Here is a 27,729-nt window from a genome sequence, read left to right as displayed (position 1 = left end):
GACTCGGTCAGGGTCGTCATATATGAGACCCAAGGCCCCGAAAAACTCATCCACTGACCGAAGAGCCTGGGAATCAGTAGGTAAAGAGAACACCCAGGACTGCGGGTCTCCCTGCAGCAGGGAAATAACAACCCCCACCCGCTGTTCTTCATTACCTGAGGAGTAAGGGCGCAGTTTAAAATATAACTTACAGGCCTCACGGAATGTCAAAAACTTGTCCCTTCCCCCAGAAAATCTGTCAGGGAGAGGGACCTTGGGTTCCGCAAAAACCTGGTTACCAGTAGCAACCGCTGGGCTTGCGGTCAGTTGTAATCGCTGCTGTTGCTGGAGGACCGACGCCTTCAATCCTGCCACCTCACAAGACAGGCCATGAAATTGATTGGACAGAGCAGCAATTTGATCCATACTGGATTCTAAGTAGGTAAAAAAAATATATATATATTTTTTTTTTTTACCTACACCAAATAAGGGCCAGAGATAATGTAATGACCGACGTCACGCTCAGGGAGGATAAAAGGGAAAGCCCTGCCCAAGGGAGAGGGAAAGGTGGTGACCCCTAACTCACCTGCTGCCCTGACGTCCCTAGACGGGTTCCTCACCCGTGCGGCGATCACGTGCCTAAACCCTGGCTTTCCCTAAAATGAGCCCTAGATAGTGAACGGGCTGATGGGATCGATAGTCGCACCACTATCACTAAGAGGGAAACACCAGGGAGAGGACAGACAAAACAGACAAACACATACACCCAGGTGGGCGATCACAATAGACCACAAAGGTCCAACAGGGATCCGGAGGGTAGCGTTCTGGACCAACTACCAGAGAACGCAGCAACACAGCTCCAGAAGGTCAGAATAGATGTCCAGGCAGGAAGTTCTATCTCTGGCAACCAGAGAAGTGTGAGAGAGGAATATAAGGAGGTTTGGGAGTGCTGGACAAGGAACAGCTGAGGAGAAGGAGCTACGGATCCCTGAGTGAGCCAAAAGGGTTTGCAAAGCAAACCCAGAAAGCTACCATAAGGAAAACAGCCCTATCTTAAATAGAGCGTGCAGCCAACCGCTGCGACTTCATGACCCCGGGTATAACGGAGTCAGGCGTGGTTCTCGATACCCTCGTGACAGTATCAAAGCAGAAGTCCCAAAGCTTGTATCACTGTACTAGATTTTCAAATCTATGAAAATCTCTGACAAAACATTCTAAGCTAATAAATAGAGATGAGCTAATCGAATCCCATGAAGTGGAATTCGATCCGAATTTCAGGATAAATTCAATTCGCCTTGAAGCCAAATTTCCTTGTGCTTCATGTCAGCGAATCGAATTAACCTGAAATAGTGTAAAAAACTAAACAAAAATCATACTTACCGCCTCCATTTGATCACGACGGGCAGCCAGCCGCCATCTTGAGTGAAGATCTCGGCCAAAATTCTGTGCGTGGTGACGTATGATGTAATATCGCGCCGTGCGAGATTTCGCTTCAGATCTTCAAGCAAGATGGCGGCGGCCAGCCCGTCACGAGCAAATGTAGGCGGTAATATTGATTTAATATTTTTTTATGTTCATTTCACACTGTTTTTACACTCAGATGCCGAGATCATGTATGAACGCGGCATCTGAGGGGTACAATAATGGGGGGCGACGCTATAGCTGCTCCCTGTCATTGCACCCACTACTTACAAAAAGATGTGCTTTGTGATAAAGTTATTCGTCACAAAGCAAATTTTTTGGTAAAATTTGGCGAATCGGCCGAATCGAACTTTTCAAAAATTCGCTCATCTCTACTAATAAACGTTGGTTTAAATAGCCCTTTGCTATAGGCGACATAGTGGATGATATAGTGTTTCAGCAGGACAATGACACGAAGCATATGTCGAGATTGGCAAAGAAATGGTTCAATGACAATGAAGTAGAGGTGCTGGATTGTCCCCCACAGTCCCCAGACCTCAACCCAATCGAACACTTGTGGGTAGAGTTGAAGAAAGAGTTGTATTCGTACCCAATTGAGTCGACCACTATGCACCAACATTGGGAACGTGTAGAAGAGACCTGGGGACAGACATGCTTGAATCTGATCGAGAGCATGCCTAGAAGGATTCAGGCAGTATTGAAAGTCAAAAGTGGATTTACAAAATACTAACAAAATAACAAAAAATTAAAATTAAGAATTTAAGAAGCAAAACAGTAACAATGCAGTTACATGACAAGAATCTGCATAACTAATCATATGCTACATAGTTGCAAGTCCAATTTATGTATGATATAGCCAAAATGATTGGTTATAAAATGATGGTAGTCTCACGTTCAAAGCTGTAGTGGATGGTCAGATATGGAGCCTGAAAGTCAAAAGTTCAAAACATTGTTACCCTTTTGCTCGTCAGTTGTATTGTATTGTGGCTGTGCTTGATATTAATCTCTGCCCTCTTGTTTTATACAACCAATTAATGACATTTATTGATAGGCATTAAAAAAGCAGTAAGCCCATGTTGAAGAGCAATCTCATAAAAGACATCCGCCACAATGGAAACCCAAATCGAATTTCAAGATATTTGCTCATCACTATTGATTATATATTCTAAGGATAGTATATTATAATTATAATATTCTACTGCTGGAAAATCCATTTATGAAACAAATTACAATAAACTAAAAAGACTATTCTGTATGGATATATAATTAAATATGTTGTGTCTTGATTACAAAATGTCTGGCAAGTTTTTTTTTTTCTAGTGATAGGTATGATATGGCATACCATGAAAGCCATAGGTAAGGAGATCATAAATATATATACTTATTGATTTGGTACCTGTCATTGCTTGATCATTGTTGACACGGTGTTAGCTTCCAAGGATTAAGCAGATACTGTTTTATAGCTCTGCATTTAACTAATACTAACATTTATGGCATGCATAAAAATCCTCAAAAAAATCAATGTGAAAGAGATAACAGAAGAGATGAACGTTTTTAGTATACTGTCTGCAATGTCCAGAAGATGCAACAGATGCCGTAATATTCAATAGCCATTATGACGTTCCTGTAGTCCTGGTACTTGTAAATAGAGCCTTTTATGCGTGAGTTATCTTAATCTAGAATCGTTCGAGCCACACTGAAACCCAGAAGCAGCTGTGACCATAACAGAGAGAATTAACTTCAGCAAGGTGCATCCGGCTCGTACTGCTTGCTAGCAGCTGACATACTACTAGAGCTCAAGTTGACTAAGTCCTAATCTCAATTCACATCCAGAAGCAGGAGTATGAACCACAGACATGGCACTATATGGACTGACTATTACCTTTGGGATACTGATCAGTGGATTACACTGCTGCCTGATTCCTGATGATTTTGTAGGAGCTAGAGCCCATGGTGATATTATAATTGGTGGTCTGTTTGCAGTACATGGTAAAATGGTCAACTCTGCTAAGGGATATCCCCAAAAGCCTGCTATCCAGAACTGTGAAGGGTGAGTATTATCATTAAATATAAATATGTCCATTCAAATTGCACAATTTTTTAAAAAATAAAAAGACAACCATAACTGTACATGCGTGTACACAGGTTCCGTGTAAAACGGACTTAGTTTAGGTTGGAAGTTGGAACAACAGGAGCCATGGACTTTACTAGTAGTCAGATACATATCATGAGAACTGTTAATGGTCACAGTTTTTATGCCTTTTATTCACCAAGCTTAGTGTTCCATTATGTATACCTTTTATCAGATATATGTTTCATAGTTTGCCCAGGAGATTTTTTTGTGTATTTTACTCCTACAAACTCCACTTTATGAACATTCTATTCCAAGAATAGAAATCCAATAATTTGTATTTTTATCTTTCTATTGCTATATTCTTACAATTAGGCCTCATGCACACAACCATTGTTTTGGTCCGTGTCCAATCCGTATTTTCTGCAGATCACACACGGACCCATTTATTTCTATGGGTCCACATCCATGCAGCCGTTCCACAGTTTATAAAACATTTCCTAGTCTTGTTGTTTTTGTGGTCAAGAATAGGCAGTTCTATTGGGAAAATACGGCATGCACATGGCCAGGATCAGTGGTTTGTAGACCACCAAATAAATATAATCATGTGAATGTAGCCTTAGCTTTTATGTCATCTTTTGAATGCTTTTTCAGTATGTATACCAGTTAGTGGTTAGCACTAATTAATTAGGGAGATTACAAATAAGGCAGTCTTGTCATTGCAGTGAGGTTTTGTTTAGTTACTGGAAAACATTACCTGTGCAGAATGTGCCTTATTATTTATTTCAAAAAGCTGAAGTGGTGTACTGAATATACGCCTATTTACACAATCAACCAAATAATGTGGGTATAGGCGCTAAAACAAAATAACAATAACTTTAATATATGTTTGATTAAAATAAAGGGTATCACCTGTCAGTGTAGCAGTCAGCAACTGACTAATACTAAATATGTGAGAATGAAATAATGTCTCCAAACAGCGCAACCATCTGGAGCACTAAATCAGTCTCACAGACTAAACCCACCAACACATAAGGGGGCTCAATACACCACAGGGTACAGGGTGTGTGACCCAGGGTGAAGACTACTATCCAGGGGATGTCTGGTGCCGGGAAAAACACCAAACAACACTCCTAACAGTGAGAGTCAGCGCGCAGACTCTCACTGCACTAAGATAGTCACGGTGCAGGACTATGGCAGAGCATACGCTCTATATGCTCTGCCATAGTCCTGCACCATGACTATCTTAGTGCAGTGAGAGTCTGCGCGCTGACTCTCACTGTTAGGAGTGTTGTTTGGTGTTTTTCCCGGCACCAGACATCCCCTGGATAGTAGTCTTCACCCTGGGTCACACACCCTGTACCCTGTGGTGTATTGAGCCCCCTTATGTGTTGGTGGGTTTAGTCTGTGAGACTGATTTAGTGCTCCAGATGGTTGCGCTGTTTGGAGACATTATTTCATTCTCACATATTTAGTATTAGTCAGTTGCTGACTGCTACACTGACAGGTGATACCCTTTATTTTAATCGAACATATAATAAAGTTATTGTTATTTTGTTTTAGCGCCTATACCCACATTATTTGGTTTATTATTTATTTCAACATATCACCTAAATTCCATTACTATGGATTTTCTTCTTGCTTTCTAAAATTGTTTTGTTTGCTACTTTGAATAATACATTCTTCAGGATGGCAAAAACACTGAATTTTTGTCAACTAATTTGGACAACATTTATCAAATTCACCTACATTCTAATAATTCCTAGGACTGCCACCTACAACTCATGTCATAAAAACTGCCATGAAAAATTATTTAAAAATGTGCATTATTCGGGTCCAATTCCTCCCACAAGCAGCTGCCGCCTGAATTTAACTTTCCTGGGAAAACAACTTTAATTTAACTAAGTTGTAACCTTTAGATACACTGACAAGCAAAAGGGTAACAATGTTTTGAACTTTTGACTTTCAGGCTCCATATCTCACCATCCACTACAGCTTTGAATGTGAGACTACCATCATTTTATAGACAATCATCTTGGCTATCTCATACATGAATTGGACTTGTAACTAATTAGCATATGATTAGTTATACAGATTATTGTCATGTAACTGGATTGTTACTATTTTGCTCCTAAAATTCTAAATTTTTATTTTTATTATTTTGTAAATCCACCTTTGGGTTTCAACACTCTGAATCCCTCTGGGCATGCTCTCAGATTCAAGCATGTCTCGACTGAAATTTGTCCCCAGGTCTCTTCTATACATTCCCAATGTTGGTGCATACTGGTAGACTCACTTGGGCACGAATACATCTTTTTCTTCAACTCTACCCACAAGTGTTCGATTGGATTGAGGTCTGGGGACTGTGGGGACAATCCAGCACCTCTACTTCATTGTCATTGAACCATTTATTCGACAATCTCAACATATGATTTGGGTCATTGTCCCGCTGAAACACTTTGTTGTCCTTTTCATACCCATAGTACTCGACTGTACAAAGTAACTTTTCTTGTAGGATACTCACATACACTCAGCATTGAGACCACCATCGATTCTGGTGAAGTATCCAATGCCTTTGGCTACAACCCCATATCATCAGGCTTCCTCCACAGAACTTGACAGTTCCTTCAATTTCTTGATCCATTAGCCCCCTTTTCCCTTGTTTTTTCAGACCCATTTGCACCCATCAGACCCCAGTCTATTGACTTTGCCTCATCACTCCAAATCACCCATTTTCAATCTTCTACTGTCCACTGTTCATACTCGAGCCAACGCTTCTTATGATGATATTGAAGTAGAGGCTTCTTCACCTCTTTTCGGACCACCATACCAGACTTGTGTGATCTCACTGTTACAAAGCATACAAGCCACCTCCACTGCCGTGCCACACCAGAACTGATAGAACTTGTGATGAGCTGAATTAATGACTCCGAAATTTTGCCTGAACGTCCACCTTTTGGTTTTAGAATGTATAGACAGGCTTCCTTTCATATTCTTCCAACTGTCATTGCACTCACTTGATGCAGTTTGACAATTTTCTTGGCTGAGATACCGCTATCGATGAGCTGGATGATGCTGTTTCTCTTTTTTTGGAAAATCTTCTTCACAGCTGCTCCTGGATTTCAACCAATGACCTTTCGCTTGGGAATCAACCTAATAAACTGAGCTATTAGGTAAAGTTGCAATGTAAAGAACAGGTTGTAATTTGTAGTATACAAGAAGAAAAAAATAGTTCCACCACCAGGAGAAGAACAGTAACGATGCAGTTACATGACAAGAATCTGCATAACTAATCATATGCTAAATAGTTGCAAGTCCAACTTATGTATGAGATAGCCACCTAATGGCCTCATGCACACGACAGTGTTTTTTCACTGTCAGTGATTTGGCTTCAGTGATCCGTGTCCGATTTTGCTTCAGTTGTGTTTCCTTGTGTCTTCCTTTTTTTTTGTCTGACAGGGGGAAAAAAAGGAAGGTTAATGAAAAGTGTAATTTTATCGCACCAAGGTCTTGTAGAAAAAAACTGACACGGACGCGGACACGGATGACATAGCAGTTGTGCATCCGTTTTTTTTTGACGGACCAATTGACTTGAATGGGTCCGTCCTCCGTTTTCCACTGACAAGAATAGGACAGGTTATATTTTTTTGACAGACTGGAATCACGGATCACTGACGCGGAGAAAAAACTGAGGACTATCATTTTTTTTTCACAGCTCCATAGAAATGAATGGCATCTCTGCTAAACTGTGAAAAATGACGGAACGGACGCGGATGCACACAACGGTTGTGTGCATGAGGCCTATGTATGAGATAGCCACCTTTGTCTATAAAATGATGGTAGTCTCAAGTTCAAAGCTGTAGTGGATGGTGAGATATTGAGCCTGAAAATCAAAAGTTCAAAACATTGTTAACCTTTTGCTCATCAGAGTATTACTATACACTGCAATGAATGCAATAACAGATGAGCATGCTGGGGTCATAACATAATAGGAGGAATCGGAAAATAATGTTTCTATTAGTCCTGTTATATTAATAATGGAGGCTCTTTCATAGAGCTCTTAATGAGGGTACTAAAATCACTTTGTACTCCCATTGTGAATATCTCTCAAAGTCACATTTGCGCACTTCTGTTGGTCATAATAATATTTATTTTCTTTTTTTTTCAGATTTGAGATGCAGGGGTTCTTACAATTACTGGCCATGGCTCATGCTATAGATATGGTAAACAATTCATCACTCATACCTGGAATAAAACTTGGATATGAAATTTATGATACTTGTTCGGAAGCCACATTGGCAGTATCAGCAGCACTACGTTTCCTGTCTACATACAACTCTTCTGTGGAACTGTTGACATTCAAGTGCAATTATTCCGATTATACACCCAAGGTTAAAGCCGTCATTGGAGATAGTTATTCAGAAGTTTCTATTGCTGTTGCAAGGTTGCTTAACACTCAACTCATCCCACAGGTAGATAAAATGTAAAATATTATTTTAATATGTTTGCTATTTCTACTAATCACAGGCATATTATGAAAGTAGAAACTTCATTGTGGATAAGACCTAAATGTTGTGTGTTGGTCCAGAGGAACCAGTTTCTGGCTGTTTTGCCTCTGCAGCTCTCTTTAACATCCTACTGACACCCTCTTCCCTTGGACTTTATTGGAAATGGCTTTTAGGGTCTCTCCTCACCATTGGAGGGCCTTCATTCCCTCACCAGTGTACAAGGGCAGCTCTTCATAGGCATATGTCAGAAGGCTTTGGAGAGACACCAAAGTCACCTCCTCTTGAACTACAGCTATTCCCTACTTCCAAAGAAATAATAAGTTGTTCCCCCATACAGTGGTATCCAATATCTATAAAAATGGAAGTGGGGCACTGTCTTAAGCAAGGGATCTTTAATACATATTAAATACAATAAATTGACAAAATAAAACAAATACACGATTTTTCTGTGATAGCAGCCAGTAAAAATGGGGTGACAATCCTAAAGATTATTGATTAAAAAGTTATTGATTAAAAAAAAATTTTGATTGAAATTTTTTTTAAACATTTTTTATAATCAGCATAAATGTAGATCCCAATTTGCGATAAAAAATATTAATATTCCAATTTTCGAATATATATAAATATTAGTATTCGTCACATAGGAAATATTGAAGAGGTGAATGCTCATATAATTCCGAATTGTAACCAGTCTCTAATATACATCAATTGATGGTTGATTCCAGAGTTCTCATATTATAAATAGTCGCAAGCTATGAGTTGGTAAGCTTACAATTTATATCAGAAGCGTATGCATATAGTAGCCAAAGTTCCAAGCAGGTGTAACTTTCAATGGTTCATACAGACAATGTGGTAACTGTTTTGCGATTTGTAGCAAAAGCATATGCGTGTAATAGCCAAAGTTCCAAGCAAGTGTAACTTTCAATGATTCATGCAGACAATATGATAGCTGCCAATGCGTACAGCGGCGTCCCGCTGTAATAGAGACAGAGCGATCGCTTGTATAGGATATATGTACTCTTACCCGGGGGTCTTAAAGCTGGACGGTGAGCCCTCGGCTCGGCAAGTTGGATTGGTAAGCTCCCGGTCTAAAGGGCTGTTGCTTCAGGTTTGAATTGTGGCGCCAGAAGAATTGTTTGTTCCACGTGGTCTCAGTATCACCATTAGCGTGGTTGGTTAGCTTGACAATTCCTTATTCTTATGGCGATATCCAGGCCTCACCGGAGTTACAGTATCCTTTTCTTCCTTAAGGGGGGGATTCACACCAGACGCGTTTCGGGGATTTTAAAGCATTGACCCCTTCCTCAGTACCACTGAGGAAGGGGTCAATGCTTTAAAATCCCCGAAACGCGTCTGGTGTGAATCCCCCCCTTAAGGAAGAAAAGGATACTGTAACTCCGGTCAGGCCTGGATATCGCCATAAGAATAAGGAATTGTCAAGCTAACCAACCACGCTAATGGTGATACTGAGACCACGTAGAACAAACAATTCTTCTGGCGCCACAATTCAAACCTGAAGCAACAGCCCTTGAGACCGGGAGCTTACCAATCCAACTCGCCGAACCGAGGGCTCACCGTCCAGCTTTAAGACCCCCGGGTAAGAGTACATATATCCTATACAAGCGATCGCTCTGTCTCTATTACAGCGGGACGCCGCTGTACGCATTGGCAGCTATCATATTGTCTGCATGAATCATTGAAAGTTACACTTGCTTGGAACTTTGGCTATTACACGCATATGCTTTTGCTACAAATCGCAAAACAGTTACCACATTGTCTGTATAAACCATTGAAAGTTACACCTGCTTGGAACTTTGGCTACTATATGCATACGCTTCTGATATAAATTGTAAGCTTACCAACTCATAGCTTGCGACTATTTATAATATGAGAACTCTGGAATCAACCATCAATTGATGTATATTAGAGACTGGTTACAATTCGGAATTATATGAGCATTCACCTCTTCAATATTTCCTATGTGACGAATACTAATATTTATATATATTCGAAAATTGGAATATTAATATTTTTTATCGCAAATTGGGATCTACATTTATGCTGATTATAAAAAAAATGTAAAAAAATTTTCAATCAAATTTTTTTTTTAATCAATAACTTTTTAATCAATAATCTTTAGGATTGTCACCCCATTTTTACTGGCTGCTATCATAGAAAAATCGTGTATTTGTTTTATATTGTCAATTTATTGTATTTAATATGTATTAAAGATCCCTTGCTTAAGAGAGTGCCCCACTTCCATTTTTATATTTATTTCACATTTTTCAGACTGGGTGTTGTCTGTTAGTGGGAGCACCTCTACTTGGATCACCACCCCATTCGAGTGCGACATTACCTTATATCAATGGTATCCAATATCTCTTTACCATCTCCTGGCATAGCCTTTACACCTGTACTGGTATTGGTATATACCTGGAAATGGAGAGTAATACTGCCAAAATACCACTCAAATAATATTGCCATACAGCACTTGCATAATTATTGCTATGCAGAAAGCATATAATGGAACCATACTGCAATCATGCTATTAGGGTATAATAACACATGGCTAAATAGTTTGGGGTTGTTTCTGCAGTATATGCATGCATTTCTGCAATCCTCATTCAAGTACTGTACTTAATGAAACATTATAGAACTTTTTGTGAATATATCCCTATTAGGGCTGACATAGAGACATTTTTACCTTCCTTATCCCTACTGCAGTGTAGTGCTACAGCTATGTGAACAATACATTTAGAAAAAAAGAGCGAGGTTTAGGCTGCTTTGTACCTGGGTGGGAAAAAACTTGCTTCAGCATAAATATTCCCTAAAGGTCTTATCCGTTTTTTTAAAAATTGATGCGATAACCTTTTGCAATGCATCTGTGGCAAATCTACTAAATTTCCTCACTGTAATCTACAGCAAAATCTTCACGATTTGCCGATGTACATTTTCCTTTACAGAAAAGCTGCAGTGGACCTGCCAAGTGTGGTTCCACCCTTGCTCTTTCCACAGGTGTGCTCAAGATGCTGTGAAGTGGGCAGTGTCAAGTTCCTAGTGATGAGCGTCAGGGGCAATATTCGAATTCGCAATATTTTGCGAATATTTTGTAGAATGTTTGTCATATATTCGGGAATTCGAGATCATATTTTTGATTGCGAAAATCGGCAATGTATTATTTGCGCAATGCGCGCGAAATACCGGCGTGGGTCACTTATGCTACATTTTTCAAGCTGCTATAAGTTTCCTAAGACTGGAGAAAATGGTTGGCACGGCAGAACATTAGAATAGCTTTAAATGCAGATAGAGTGCTCCAATATATTTGCGCTTGCGAATTTTCGGCAATTAATGATGTGCATATTTTTTCGCAATACGTGCAACTTGTATAGTAAGGGGCAGGCAACTTTTCTATTGGTTTCTAGGGATGTTGCTAAGCTGTGACAAAGCCTTCTCATTGGCCCACAAGCTAGAAGAAGTGAGGTATGATCACCTGATGTGTACTGTGTTAAAAAAATATTCGTCATTACGAATATATTGGTGGATTTCTGGGTACAAGGCAGTGCTCCCTTGAAGTAACGGAAAAGTGGGGCAATAGGGTGCAGGTAAGCGATGCAAGGTAATGAGGAGGCCAGTTTTTTGAAGTATCAAGTCCACTGTACTTTGGACATATGGGTCAGCAGAATGGCTCAGTAGTTAGCAATGGTAACTTCCAGCGCTGGAGTCCTGGGTTCAAATTCCAACATAGGACAATATCTCCATGGAGTCTGTATGTTCTCCGTGTCTGCGTGGCTTTCCTGCAATTACTCTGGTTTCTTGCCACATTCCAAAGACATACTGATAGGGAGCTTAGGTTGTGAGCTCCACTGGAGACGGCAAGCAATGATAGTGTCTGTTTAGCACTGGTGAATTTGTCAGCACTATATAAGTGAATAAAGTTAATAAATATGTCACACACAGGCACTTGCAAAATTTGGACAGGTTTTGTGTATATTAATAGGACCGCAGCCATTTTATTTCTCTTAATTATTGTTCCCTCGACAAAACAAACCATTATAACTAATGACAGGTATTTAGGAATATATTTATAATAACGTAATTAAGTATTTTTGTTTTTTCAATTCCCGGTGAACCCCTATAAGTTCAGTCTCAGGTTACAGGCACAGATTTCCCAACGCTGTATATGGTGATATAAGCCTCACAATAAATACCTCTCTGAGTCTATTTCCAATGAATCCAAACACTTCCCAAATTGACCAAGGGGACACAGTATTTTTCTGGAATCTATCAGCTTGCAGGGCTGGTGTAAACTGCCTGTCGCTTTTCTCTGGCACCAGCTACACAAAACTAGCTGCTCACTCTCCAGCTGCTAGCTGTACACTCTCCACACTACATCTCCTAGCTCAGAGGGGTGAAGCCAGTCCAGGACAAGAAAAAAATAACTATTTCTCCTATACACAGCCTGTGAGAAACAGTATACAGTAAAGTCACATTAACCATTTTGCAACGAACCACATAAAAGCATATGTCCCAATGTTCCTGAGTCTGGCAGGACAGTCCCGGTTTTTCACCACTGTCCTTGGCAGTTGCCTGCATATCCCAGTATGCCCGCCTGTCCCTAAGGGCTCATTCAGACGGCCGTATGCTGTCCGCAAAAATACTGAATGCTATCCGTTTTTTTGCGGATCCGCAAAAAAAATGAAACATGTCCTATACTTGTCCGTGAAAATCAGGACATGGCCCCATTGAAGTCTATGGGTCCGCAAAAATACTGAATGCTATCCGTTTTTTTGCAGATCCGTTTTTTTGCGGATCCGCAAAAAAACGGATAGCATTCAGTATTTTTGCGGACAGCATACGGCCGTCTGAATGAGCCCTTATTAGTAAGAGGGCTTTGCTAATGGCTGATAACAGCCATTAGGAAGAGCTGAAGGACCTGTGAACATCAGCATCATGTGATCAGTGCAGGAGGGGGAAGAACTCAGCAGTGCAGAAGACCAAGAGGTGAGGAAGGTGGTGTCATGTGACAGGAGGGGCCCAGCTATGTGTGGAGAAGAAAGTCAAGATGCATGGACTCAATGTAAGAGCTAGGGAGATGCTGGGAGTTGTAGTTTTCTCTTCTTATGCCTCCTTCCTGTAATATCCTCTGATATAGCATAATAATGGCCTGGGCATGCTAGGAGTTGTAGTTCCATCCTCTTATACTACCTCTTCCTGTAATGCCCTCTGATATCAAATGATAATGGCCTGGACATGCTAGGAGTTGTAGTTCTCTCCTCTTATTTCTCCTCCTGTAATGTTCTCTGATATCACATAATAGACTGGGCATGCTGGGAGTTATAGTTCTCTCCTCATATAGCCTCCTGTAATGTCCTCTGATATCACATAAACAGTCTGGATATGTTTGGAGTTATGGTTCTCTCATCTCATACCTCCACCCTGTAATATCTTCTGATATAACATAATAACAGCCTGGACATACTGGGAGTTGTAGTTCTCTGCTCTTATACCTCCTCCTGTAATGTCCTCTGATATCACATAAGAACATTCTGGACATGCTGAGCGTTTTAGTCCTCCCCACTCATACCTCCTCCTGTAATGTCCTCTGATATCACATAATAGTCTGGACATGCTGGGAGCTGTACTTCTCTCCTCTTATACTTCCTCCCTGCAATGTCCTCTGATGTCACATAATAATGTACTGAGCATGCTGGGAGTTGTAGTCCCCTCCTCTTATACCTCCTCCCTGTAATGTCCAATAGAAATCTCTTGGTAATGGTTTCCTATTCTACCTCTGGCCTATTTTTCTGACTTCTACACCAAATGCCGGCTATTGCACACTACACACCCTGCCTTAAACTCATCCAGACACCAGATACCATCAGGCAGGAGCCTCAGAATAAGGGTGTGCCCTGGAAGAAGAAAGGGTACACCCTCCTTTCATTGCACGGCCCTATGGAGCAAAGATGTGAGCGCATCTGTAGAAATACTGGGGGCACTATAAGGGGCATTATAAATACTGGGGGTACAACAAGAGACAGTATAACTATTGGAGCACTAAGAGGGCATTATAAATACTGGGGGAACTACTGTGGCATTATAACTATTCACTGCACTACATGTCGTCATTATAAATACTGAGGAAACTGCAGGAGGTATTATAAATACTGGGGCACTACAATGGAGAATATATCTAATGTGGACACCATTACTAATGATGGTACTCTGGGAGATGATTAGATACACAGTTCAGCAGATAGTATCACATATGAGAGGATTAGATACAGCATCTCAGCCGACAATATCATACATGATGGGATTAAATACATATCGTACCTGCTTGCCAATTTTTGGAAGTCCCATAGCAGTGAATGGCTCTGGGTTTACTTCAGGGTCTGTCCCATTGGTGGGACCGACACCTATCTGACATTTTTGGCATATCCTAGCGGTATTCTATAAATGTCCCAGATAGAAATATCCCTTTAATAAATTTCCTCTCTGGATTCATTGGTTAGCCATCCGTCAATGATTTAGCCCTGTACCCATTCAATACACCCCTAGGATACCAAAAAAGGTGCGCAGGAGAAATATTAAGAGATAATATTACTGAAAAAAAATTTTAAGAAACACACCAACAAACTTTTATTATAACAGGGATCAACAACCTTTGGCACCCCAGCTGTGGCGAAACTACGACTCCCAGCATGCACACTTGCTTAGCTGTTTTTAAAACTCCCATAGAAGTGAATGGAGCATGCTGGGAGTTGTAGTTTTACCACACCTGGAGCACCTGAGGTTGCTGAGCACTGTGTTATAAAGTGGTTTTGGAATGCTGTGGCTCTGGCCCTTATAGGCAGGGGGAGGCTCCTGCTTCACTTTCTCTTGGGATTCTTCCATTGGAGAAGGTTGAGTGTTGCTCCTCAGGCAGATTTTGGGGGCTGGAGAGAATGCAGCTCTTCCGTTGTATTGAAGAGAAAGAAAATAAAGATCAGCAAAACAATTTCCAAACATGAGGATAAAAGAGGCCAAACTTACCCTAATGGTGAGAGCCAGCCCAGGAGACTGAGGCTTGGGTCAGTGGATCACCTCAATTTATACCCACCTCTGATTATTAAATCATAAATAAATGAGTTATGACCCCCATTATGATACCACACATAAGTGAGTCATCTGCCACAATTCTAATGATGACATCACAAGCAGAGTCTCACCATGAGAACGGCCATATTGAATGTAATAGGGTACAGACACTTCCTTGAACGATGTGCCATGAAAACCCTCTATCCCACAGCGCCATTACAGCCATTACTACCAAGCTACTTTTGCCAGCCATAGATTCTACTGAGAGAGACTAGTAAGATAATGTACAAAGAGATTCATGACCTTGCCTAAATCCACATTGCACTGTGTACAGTTGGGACTTGGTTTTGCTATAGTTGGATGTACTACAACTCCCATTTTGCTGTATAGTAAAGTAAGACATTTATTTTTCTACCTCTGGCCTATTTTTCAGATTCCTATCTCCATACACTGGCCATTATGCTCTACAGGCCTTGCATTGTACCCACCCAGACACCTAACATAAAGGATACCCCAACTGCCATCAGGCAGGAGCCCCAGAATCAGAGTGTGTCCCAAGGCTTGAAAGGGTACACCTTCTTTTCACTGCACAGCACTAGGAGTTTATTGGCTACCAATCCTTCAAGGGTTCATTCCTATACCCGGTCAATACACCCCTAGGATACTTATAGAAAACAGGATCACTGAAGAAATGTTGCAATTTAATATTTAAGAAAAAAAAACACAATTGCATTTTTTAAAGAAACACACACAAAAACGTTTATTTATTATAAAATGGTCTTGGATTTCTGTGGCTCTGGCCCTTTAAGTGAGGTGAAGGCTCCATCTTATCTTTCTCTTGGGATTCTTCAATCGGAGGAGGTAGAGTGTTGCTCCTCAGACAGAGTTTCGGGGGCCAGAGAGGGTCAGATGCAACTCTCACACGGTATTGAAACAGAACAAAATAAAGATCAGAAAAACAATTCCCAAACACATGAGGAGAAAAGCAGTCAAATTTACCCAATCTGTTCTTTTACTGCTCATCAAATACCCCCTAATGGTGAGAGCCAGCCCTCTAGATTGAGGCTAGGGTCAGTGCGTCACCTCAATTTATACCCACCTCCGATGTTTTCATCATAAGTAAATGAGTCATGGCCCCCATCATGATACTACAAGTAAGTGAGTCATCTGCAGGATTCTAATGATGACATCACAAGCAGGGTCTCACCATGAGAGCGGCCATATTGAATTTAGTGAGGTACAGGCTACAGATAACGGGTTAGCCCGTTCTCCTCTAGGTCGATTATTTTATAAAATCACTTCCAAGAATTCCCAAATGCATAGATTTCCAGAAACTGCTAATTTTTGACAGTACCAATAAAACAGGAAGCACTGTATTTACATATGTTTTCAGATAGTATTAGTAAATCTACCTGGCCACACCTCCTTGTTGGATGCAAAAGAAAAATTGTCTATATCTCTTGATAAATATGGTGTACTGTATGTGCTCAATAGTAAATCTCGCCGCCGATCAGCTGTTTGATCGTGGTGCTCTGGTGAGTGCCGCAACCTCCTCATAACTTAGCTTACCAAGAACAGCGCCATACATTGTATAGTGGCTGTGCTTGGTATTGCAGCGGAGGCCCATTCACTGAAACTAGGCCATGTAACCAATGAACGTGATGTCCCTGGCCTAAGAAGAGGCTCCGATGCTGGGAGTTGGATCCCACTGACAGATATTGATGATACTATTCTTAGGATAGTTCCACTACGCAGCTGAAAATTGCAAACAGAATTTGCTAATTTTTTAGTGCAAAAAACACATGGATGTTATTTGTGCCAGAAAAGTGGCTCAAATCAATAAAGTCATCACTCCAGCCAAAAACTTAAAATTAGTCCTTTGGCCAAAGTCATGGCACTGTACATGCTCCCAAAGTTTCATTGACCTGAATGGTGCCATTACAGAGATCCCCTGCTGTCCCCTACTAGAATGCAACTAAAGCATGTGCTGTCATAACGACAGAGCAGTGCTGTCCTGAACCATTTCAGAGCATGGCCTCATGCACACAAAAATATTTTCCGTCCTCATCTGATCCAGGACAGCTGAGGTATGTTTCGATTTAAACTGTCTCTCTGTCAGAAGTAAGCTGAGATAGTTGAATGCAATAGTAAAGCAGGGAAGTGACATCATCACGTCTGCTGAGATGAGTAAGGGAGTGCACAGATAATCATTTTCTGGCCTGTCCACTCTTATGCTCAGCTCATCAGGAGCGATGATGTCACTTTATTGCTTCACTGTTGTAAGGTGACACTAACTAAGGGGGCTTTATCATTGTAAGGGGGCATTCTATTGTGTTTGAGGACTCACAAGGTGCATGACAACTATGTGTAGGGCACTAAGGGGACATTCTACTGTGTATGGGGCACTAAGGAGACATAACTACTGTGTGGGGGCACTAAGAGGACTGGGCAGGATTGGGCGTGTAAAGAGGCATGGCTTAGTGTCATAAAATTAGCCTGATAATGTCCCTCCTCAGGTCTTTTAAAAGTTGGAAGGTATACATTACAGTATGGTATTAATCCATTTAGCAGTGAACAACAGTACAATACAGCATTAACCCTTCTAGCAGTGAATCACCATGTCACTGCACATTATACAGTCTGTGATTGGGACAATATTAGAGGTGATGACAACAAACAGCAGGAGTGAGTGAGGTCAGGATATTCACCACACTCTAATTCACCACACCACATACAACCTGTGTATATATACTGTATATATACAGTACAGACCAAAAGTTTGGACACACCTTCTCATTCAAAGAGTTTTCTTTATTTTCATGACTATGAAGGCATCAAAACTATGAATTAACACATGTGGAATTATATACATAACAAACAAGTGTGAAACAACTGAAAATATGTCATATTCTAGGTTCTTCAAAGTAGCCACCTTTTGCTTTGATTACTGCTTTGCACACTCTTGGCATTCTCTTGATGAGCTTCAAGAGGTAGTGAATGGGGCCAGACGGTTGCACCTGACAGTGGGGTATTTTGGGCACAGATTCCATGCTAAAAATATGCACAAAAATGCATGCAGAACTTCCCCATTGATTTCAATGGGAAATCCCCATGTTAAAACATACAGGGCTTTTTTTCTCCGCTTTCAGTTTTAAAAGCCACTCTGTAGAAAAAAGAAGTGTCCTGTAGTGATGAGCGGCATAGGCAATATTAGAATATTTGCCATAAATTCAAAAATTCAAAAATTTGTGATCTCAAGTCATTAATTTCTTGATTGCGAAAATCGGCAATGTAATATATTCGCGATCAACACTAAGGGGTAGGCAACTTTCCTACTGGTTGCTAGGGATGTTGCTAAGTGGCGATATTCGTAATAAATTTGCGATTCGAATATTCGCGATCAACACTATTCGCGAATATATAGCACTATATTCTAAATATTTGCGAATTCTACAAGTGGCGATATTCACGATTAAAATTCACGATTCGAATATTCACGCTCAACACTAGTGTCCTGTCCATTCTTGCGCTCATTCCAGAATTTCCATTGTAAATTGGCAGGAATAAAAATCCTCTTTAACCCCTTAAGGACTTAGGGCGTACCGGTACACCCTATTTCCTGAATCCTTAAGGACTCAGGGCGTACCGGTACATCCTAAGTTTAAATCGCGATTGCAGCGCCGCGGGGGTTAATCCGAACAGGATGCTGGCTAAATTCATTCAGCCGGCATCCTGTCACAACGCCGGGGGGTCATGTGACCGCCCCGTATCGGCGATCGTCGCAAACCGCAGGTAAATTCAGACCTGCGGTTTGCCGCGCTTTCTGCAGTTTCTGATCCCCGCGGTCCCTGACCGCGGGGATCAGAAACTTTAACATGCCCAAAATATCGATTTTCACCCCCCCTGCACCCCTGAGTGATTTTATGGCGGCGGGTGGTGCGTGGGGGCGGGGGGGGGTTGCGGGTGGTGCGGGAGGCGGGCGGTGCGGCAGGCGGGATCGCGATCCCTTCCCCCGCCCGCCTCCTCTTGAATAATCATTGGTTGCCAGTGGGTATACCAGAGTGTCAGCACATTGCTGACACTCTGGTATAAACGGCTGACATCTGTGCAGATGTCAGGCGTTTAACCCTTTCCATACCGCAGTCCATACGAACCGCTGTATGGAAAAGGTTAACAGTCAGGGTCAGGGAGCTCCCTCCCTCTCCCATCGAGGGGCTGCTGTGCCTTTGCAGCCCCCAGACAGGATGGGGTGACAGAGGGAGGGAGCCCCCCTCCTTACCCTTCCCCGTCTGCTCAGTTGTGGCCACAACTGAGCAGACGGGGAAGGTTCCCATGGCAACAGGACGCCTTCTCAGGCATCCTGCTGTCCATGGTGCTGAACAGATCTGTGCTAAAGGCATAGATCTGTTCAGACAAAGTGTAAGTAAAATACAGTACAATACACTATATAGTGTACTGTACTGTATTATACAGACATCAGACCCACTGGATCTTCAAGAACCAAGTGGGTCTGGGTCAAAAAAATGTAAAAAAAAAGTGACAAAAGTAAAGATAAAAAAAACACATTTATCACTGAATAAAAAAAATTAAAAAAAATACACTACACATATTAGGTATCGTCGCGTCCGTAACGACCTGATCTATAAAACGGTCAATGTTACTTTCCCCGCACGGTGAACGCCACAAAAATAAAAAAATAAAAACTATGAGAAAATAAAAATTTTGCCCACCTTACTTTCCCAAAAAGGTAATAAAAGTGATCAAAAAAGTCGCATGTACGCCAAAATAGTACCAATCAAACAGTCATCTCATCTCGCAAGATAATCGCCCAAAAACTGAAAAATTGAAAAGACTATGGCTCTTAGACTATGGAAACACTAAAACATGATTTTTTCTGGTTTCAAAAATGAAATCATTGTGTAAAACTTACATAAATAAAAAAAATTATACATATTAGGTATCGCTGCGTCCGTATAGACCGTCTCTATAAACATATCACATGACCTAACCCTTCAGATGACCACCGTAAAAAAAATAAAAATAAAAACGGTGTAAAAAAAGCAATTTTTTGTCATCTTACATCACAAAAAGTGTAATAGCAAGCAATCAAAAAGTCATATGCACCACAACATAGTGCCAATCAAACCGTCATCTGATCCCACAAAAACTGGGACCCTACCTAAGATAATCGTCCAAAATCTGAAAAAACTATGGCTCTCAGACTATGGAGACACTAAAACATGATTTTTTTTGTTTCAAAAATGAAATCATTGTGTAAAACTTACATAAATTAAAAAAAAAGTATACATATTAGGTATCGCCGCGTCCGTGACAACCTGCTCTATAAAAATACCACATGATCTAACCTGTCAGATGAATGTTGCAAATAACAAAAAAAAAATACGGTGCCAAAAATGCTATTTCTTGTTATCTTGCCTCACAAAAAGTGTAATATAGAGCAACCAAAAATCATATGTACCCTAAACTAGTACCAACAAAACTGCCACCCTATCCCATAGTTTCTAAAATGGGGTCACTTTTTGGGAGTTTCTACTCTAGGGGTGCATCAGGGCGGCTTCAAATGGGACATGGTGTAAAAAAAAAAACAGTCCAGCAAAATCTGCTTTCTAAAAACCATACGGCGCACCTTTCCCTCTACGCCCTACTGTGTGCCCGTACAGTAGTTTACAACCACATGTGGGGTGTTTCTGTAAACGGCAGAATCAGGGCCATAAATAATGAGTTTTGTTTGGCTGTTAACCCTTGCTTTGTTACTGTAAAAAATGGATTAAAATGGAAAATTTGCCAAAAAATCTAAATTCTGAAATTTTAACACCATTTGCCATTAACCCTTGTGGAACACCTAAAGGGTTAACAAAGTTTGTAAAATCAGTTTTGAATACCTTGAGTGGTGTAGTTTATAGAATGGGGTCATTTTTGGGTGGTTTCTATTATGTAAGCCTCGCAAAGTGACTTCAGACTTGAACTGGTCCCTAAAAATTGGGTTTTTGCTTCTAAACTTCTAAGCCTTGTAACATCCCCAAAAAATAAAATATCATTCCCAAAGTGATCCAAACATGAAGTAGACATATGGGGAATGTAAAGTAATAACTATTTTTGGAGGTATTACTATGTATTATAGAAGTAGAGAAATTGAAACTTGCAATTTTTTACAAATTTTGGGTAAATTCGTTTTTTTTTTATAAATAAAAATGAATTTTTTTTACTTCATTTTACCAGTGTCATGAAGTACACTATGTGACAAAAAAAAACAATCTCAGAATGGCCTGAATAAGTCAAAGCGTTTTAAAGTTATCAGCACTTACAATGACACTGGTCAGATTTGCAGTGAAATAGGGCTGTCCTTAAGGGGTTAAGGCTACATGCACACGAATGTAAGGGCTCCATGCCCATGCTGTGGACCGCAAATTGCGGTCCGCAATGCACGGGCACAGACTGTGGGGCAGCCGCATGCGGATCGCAGACCCATTCACTTGAATGGGGTCCGCGATCCGCATCCGACGGTCCGCACTGCAAAAAAGTAGTGCATGCACTACTTTTTTGCGGTGCGGAGGCACTGCCAGAAACACCACAGAAGCACTCCGTAGTGCTTCCGTGGGGTTCTGATCCGTGCCTCCGTTCCGCATCTCCGTGATTGCGGACCCATTCAAGTGAATGAGTCTGCGATCCGTGATGCGGAATTGCACACGGCCAGTGCCCATGTATTGTGGACCTGCTGTATGCGGGCCGCAATACAGCCACGGGGGGCACACAGTCGTGTGCATGTAGCCTAAGGCTATTATTATGGGGCAACCGTGGACATCATAAGAGAGATGAATAAGAGGAGAGAACTACAAATCCCAGCATGTCCAGGCTGTTATTATGTGATATCAGAGGACATTACAGGGATGAAGTATAGCAGGAGAAAACTAAAACTCCCAGGAAGTCCAGACTCTTAAAAATTACATGGAGAGGGCTATAAGATGAGAGAACTACAACTTCTAGTATGTCCAGATTGTTAAAAAATTACATGGAGAGGGGTATAAGCAGGGATGGACTGGGACAATAAAGTGGCCCTGGACTTCAGCCAGACCGGCCCACTTTATTTTTCCCAAACACACTCAAAAAAAAACATAAGTAAAAACATTCCACTGTAAGTATAAACAGGTTTTTTATTTTTACTCTTAATTTAGAAAAAAAAAAAATGCTCATCCACAGATCCCCCCCATAACAGTGTCATCCACAGATCCCCCCCCCATAATAGTGTCATCCACAGATCCCCCCCATAATAGTGTCATCCACAGAACACTGTTATGGAGGGGGATCTGTGGATGACATTGTCATGGGGTGGATCTGTGGATGACACATATAGCATAAGATGTTATATACGGTATGTATCATCCACAGATTCCCCATAACGGTGCCATCCACAGATCCCCCTCCATAACGGTGCCATCCACAGATCCCCTTCCATAACGGTGCCATCCACAGATCCCCCTCCATAACAGTGTCATCCACAGATCCCCCTCCATAAGTGTCATCCACAGATCCCCCTCCATAACAGTGTCATCCACAGATCCCCCTCCATAATGGTGCCATCCACAGATCCCCCCCATAAGTGTCATCCACAGACCCCCCCCCCATAAGTGTCATCCACATGACAGACCCCCCCCATAACAGTGCCATCCACAGATCTCCCCCTCCCTATAACAGTGCCGTCATCCATAGATCCCCCTCCCCGCCACTCACAGTAGTATACATTAATAAATCGGTATCCTGGCTGCAGGCTGCAGACAGTAACTTTAATTTTTTTTAACACAGCGCTCATCTCTTTACTACCTTACATTCAGCTCCCGCCTCCAGCCTCCAGTAACAAGTGCGGGCGGCAGCGCTCACTCACTGACGTCACGCGCCTGCGCCGCCTAGTGGGAGGAGCAGGCGTGTGACGTCAGTGAGTGAGCGCCGCCCCCACACTGCCTGCTGTTACTGGAGCTGAGTCAGTGTAAGATAGTAAAGAGATGAGCGCTGATTTTAAACTTAGTTAACACACTGACAGCAAAAAAATTAAAATGGCTCGGGACCGGCCGGGCCCCCCCGGGGTCCGGGCCCCTTACTGGGGTATCGGCTTTACCCCCCTGATGGCGGCCCTGGCCGGCCCATAATTCGATCGGCCCACCGGGATTCTCCCGGTACTCCCGATGGCCAGTCCATCGCTGGGTATAAGAGGACATAAATACAATTTCCAGCATGTCCAGACTGTTAGTATGGGGCATTAATGGCCATTACATGGAGAGGGATATAAGAGGAGAGAACTACAAATTGCAGCATGCCAAGACTGTTATTATGGGGCATCAGTGGTTATTATATGGAGAGGGATATAACATAGAACTCCCAGAATTTATAGAATGTTATAATGTGGGTCCCACTTCTGCTCTTATGTTCAGAATGGGGCCCTAAAGTGAAGGGAGAGCAATCCACGAATGGGCAGCCACCATCCATTGACAGCTTTGGGACTTCTGAAAAAAGCCAAGCACTGGCTCACCTATTTACAGAGATCCCATAGCAGTGAATGGAGCAGTGGCCATGCTTGTGCGCCTTTCTCACGATTCACTGCAATGACACTTCAGAAAATAGCCTAGCCAGTGCTATTTTCAGACGTCCCATAGCAATGAATGTAAAGGATGCTGCATATTTGCTGTGTGCTCTCCATTCACTTCAGGCCCCCATTCTGGAGACAGAAGTGGGTTCCGGAGGTGAGACCCACATCTGACATTAATGACATATCTTAGCAACCCCTTTAATTAGCTGTTAAAGTGTGTGGTAAGTTGATGTCCCCAGGGGCTGCATTTTGAAAGTGGTTTTCTCTAATAAGACAACCCCTTCAAATTGCATATGTCATTTCTTATTTAAACTCAATTTACAAAAAAAAATCTTCCTAAAGCATTGTATATTCTGTGTTGCTTTCTCCAAACTATGGGAATTCTTCAAGCTCTTGTAATAATGGTCTGAAAAAAAAGTCTGAAAAAGGCAAAAATAGTCACAAAATGTAATTTTGATTTGGCAGCAGTACTGATCTTAATCCCAATAGTGATATAAAATGAAATTGTGTACATCTGAAAAGACTTCAGTACCATAATGGGAGATTATTTTAATTGTTTTATTTTGGGATGAAGTATAATTAAATTCCAAATAATCCTGAGAATTCAGAATCACTAAGTAGTATTTCTTAAAGGGGTTGTCCAGGTTCAGAGCTGAACCCGGACATACCTCCATTTTCACCCAGGCAGCCCACCTGACTTGAGCATCGGAGCAGTTCATGCTCCGATGCTCTCCTTTGCCCTGCTCTAAATCGCGCAGGGCAAAGGCATTTTAGGAGTTCCGTTGACATACTGGTGTTCCGTGATATTTCCCTACCCGTGAAATTTCCCTACCCTCGTCACTTCCTGTTGTGAAGCGGCCGCACCGGATATGACGTTCACAGCTTTGGAAGGAGGTGTGCCGCACCGCGTAGGTGCACAACGAGGGGATAGGGAAATTTCACACCAGAGTTGGGGAGAAAAGGCCACCTAATGCGCTTGCGCCTTACCTCTTAGCTGGCTCCAGATGATCAGACACTGCGAGTGCGCAGTGAGTGGTAGGGAGATTTAACAGAAGAAATGGCCATCAGATCTCATACCCCCACACTGTGCTGGCGCGGTGATCGGATGGATGTTCGGTATAAGAGATCTCCCTGTCTGCTGGTGTGCACGCGCGGTGTATCCCGACGGGAGTAGTTAGCCGCGCTTGCGCACTGGCCCAAAATTTTTCCCTACCCTCTAACCGCTGGTGAGGCTCCCGGCGCATGCGCAGTGTCGGCCGGTGTCCAGCTGAGAGGTAAGGTGCAAGCGCATTAGGTGGCCCCTTCTCCCCAACTCTGGTGTGAAATTTCCCTAACCCGTCGTTGTGCGCCTGCGCGGCATGGCACACCTCCTTCCAAAGCGAACGTCATATCCAGTGCGGTCGCGTCACACCAGGAAGTGACGAGGGTAGGGAAATTTCATGGGTAGGGGAAATATATCACGGAACACCAGGGCTCTCCATGGGGCTGCCAGGAAGCCCAGTGATGTCACCGGCACTGATGGGCATGCTTTATTTAGCACTGCCCTAGCCAGTAAAATGGCTAGGGCAGCGCTAAAGCCCACCCATCAGAGCCGGTGATGTCACCGAACACACTGCCGGGCAGAAGTTTCCGCCCGGCCGTGTGTTATGATAAACAAAAGAGCCCTTACCCTGCGCGATCTAGTGCAGGGCAAGGGAGCGCATTGGAGCATGAGATGCTCCGATGCTAGCCTCAGGGATGCTGCCGGGGTGAAAATAAGGCCCCTTTCACACGAGCGAGTATTCCGCGCGGATGCGATGCGTGAGGTGAACGCATTGCACCCGCACTGAATACCGACCCATTCATTTCTATGGGGCTGTTCACATGAGCGGTGATTTTCACGCATCACTTATGCGTTGCGTGAAAATCGCAGCATGCTCTATATTCTGCGTTTTTCAAATAATAGCATTCTGAATACAGAATGCATAGTAAAACAGAGCTGGAGGGGTTAAAAAATATATATATATATTTTAACTCACCTTAGTCCACTTGATCGCGTAGCCCGGCATCTCCTTCTGTCTCCTTTGTTGAATAGGACCTGTGGTGAGCATTAAATACAGGAACAGGACCTTTATGACGTCACTCCGGTCATCACATGGTACGTCACATGATCTTTTACCATGGTGATGGATCACCACAGGTCCTATTCAACAAAGGATACAGAAGGAGATGCTGGCATCGCGATCAAGTGGACTAAGGTGAGTTAAATTTTATTTTATTTTTTTAACCCCTCCAGCGCTGTTTTACTAAGCATTCTGTATTCAGAATGCTATTATTTTCCCTTATAACCATGTTATAAGGGAAAATAATACAATCTACAGAACACCGATCCCAAGCCCGAACTTCTGTGAAGAAGTTCCGGTCTGGGTACCAAACATGCGCGATTTTTCTCATGCGAGTGCAAAACGCATTACAATGTTTTGCACTCGCGCGGAAAAATCACGGGTGTTCCTGTAACGCACCCGCACATTTTCCCGCAACGCCCGTGTGAAAGAGGCCTAAGGGTATGTCCAGGTTCAGCTCTGAACCCGGACAACCCCTTTAACTCTACAAAGAAAGATTTAACATCATATACAAACATTAACTAATCGACTGTTAAATTCCAACCTACCGTAATTCTTATGCTAACAAACCCAAATTTTGTGTTATTTGATTCGAGAAAATCTAAGGGAGGGAGAGATATTTGCAGAGTAGTTGCTTGGGTAAAAGAAATTGTGAATAGTGGAGAACAAAATGGTGTAAAAGCAGTACTTTAAAGGGGTTATCCAACCCCTATAATGACCCCCCTAATGCCCGGACCCCTCCTATAAATTATACTTATCTGCTCCCCGTCACCCGCGTCACTCCAGATTACTGCACACTTCCTATAGTTACCCCCACAATGCCTGGGGGCCTCGTATACAATATACTTACCTGCTCCCAGACACCCGCGGCACTCCAGATCCCTGCACGGTTGCTGCTGAATCTCCCGGGTGACGCTAGGGAGGCTCATCCCTGTTGCGGCCAACTATTGGCTGCTCCACCCGTTGCTGGATGTTTTGATCTGAGCAACGGGGAGATCAGCCAATAGTAGGCCGCAACAGAGATGAGCTTCCCTAGCGTCACCCGGGAGATTCAGCAGCAACCGTGCAGGGATCTGGAGTGCCACGGGTGCCTGGGAGCAGGTAAGTATATTATATATGAGGCCCCCAGGCATTGTGGGGGTAACTATAGGGGTTGGATAACCCCTTTTAGGATGCATTCACATCTGTGGCAAGCCAGAAAGCGGCCATATCACCACTGGACCTCTTTACAGTCAAAGGGAATCCAGCAGTGAACTATAGAATCTGGCAATACTGGATACTGAGAAATCTTGCAGGCTGCTCCGTATCTGCTGCCGGAGTTGTGAACAAAGCCTGAGGGCTCTTTCACACTTGCGTTGTTGTGTTCCGGCATAGAGTTCCGTCGTCGGGGCTCTATGCCGGAAGAATCCTGATCAGGATTATCCCAATGCATTCTGAATGGAGAGAAATCCGTTCAGGATGCATCAGGATGTCTTCAGTTCCGGACCGGAACGTTTTTTGGCCGGAGAAAATACTGCAGCATGCTGCGCTTTTTGCTCCGGTCAAAAATCCTGAACACTTGCCGCAAGGCCGGATCCGGAATTAATGCCCATTGAAAGGCATTAATCCGGATTCGGCCTTAAGATAAACGTTGTTTCGGCGCATTACCAGATCCGACATTTAGCTTTTTCTGAATGGTTACCATGGCTGCCAGGACACTAAAGTCCTGTTTGCCATGGTAAAGTGTAGTGGGGAGCGGGGGAGCAGTATACTTACCGTCCGTGCGGCTCCCGGGGCGCTTCAGAGTGACGTCAGGGCGCCCCACGCGCATGGATGACGTGATCGCATGGATCACGTCATCCATGCGCATGGGGCACTCTGACGTCATTCTGGGGCGCCCCGGGAGCCGCACGGACGGTAAGTATACTGCTCCCCCGCTCCCCACTACTACTATGGCAGCCAGGACTTTAATAGCGTCCTGGGTGCCATAGT

The 27,729-nt window shown here is 42.6% G+C and overlaps 1 protein-coding gene across 1 annotated transcript in view; it reads left to right on the top strand.

Moving 5' to 3' along the window:
- Nucleotides 1–3,291: 3,291 nt before the first annotated feature.
- The window catches only part of LOC120996971 (G-protein coupled receptor family C group 6 member A-like), a 48,170-nt gene continuing 23,732 nt past the window's right edge, over nt 3,292–27,729 (top strand). The window contains exons 1-2 of the mRNA XM_040426845.1: nt 3,292–3,451; nt 7,641–7,944. Of these exons, the coding sequence (XP_040282779.1) occupies nt 3,396–3,451; nt 7,641–7,944 (360 nt within the window). The 5' untranslated portion in view covers nt 3,292–3,395. The remainder of the gene's footprint in view (nt 3,452–7,640; nt 7,945–27,729) is intronic.

Source organism: Bufo bufo, chromosome 4 (genome assembly GCF_905171765.1).
Source record: "Bufo bufo chromosome 4, aBufBuf1.1, whole genome shotgun sequence".
NCBI lineage: Eukaryota > Metazoa > Chordata > Amphibia > Anura > Bufonidae > Bufo > Bufo bufo.
Note: the sequence above shows the minus strand (reverse complement) of the source record. Positions and strands in the feature narration are given on the sequence as shown.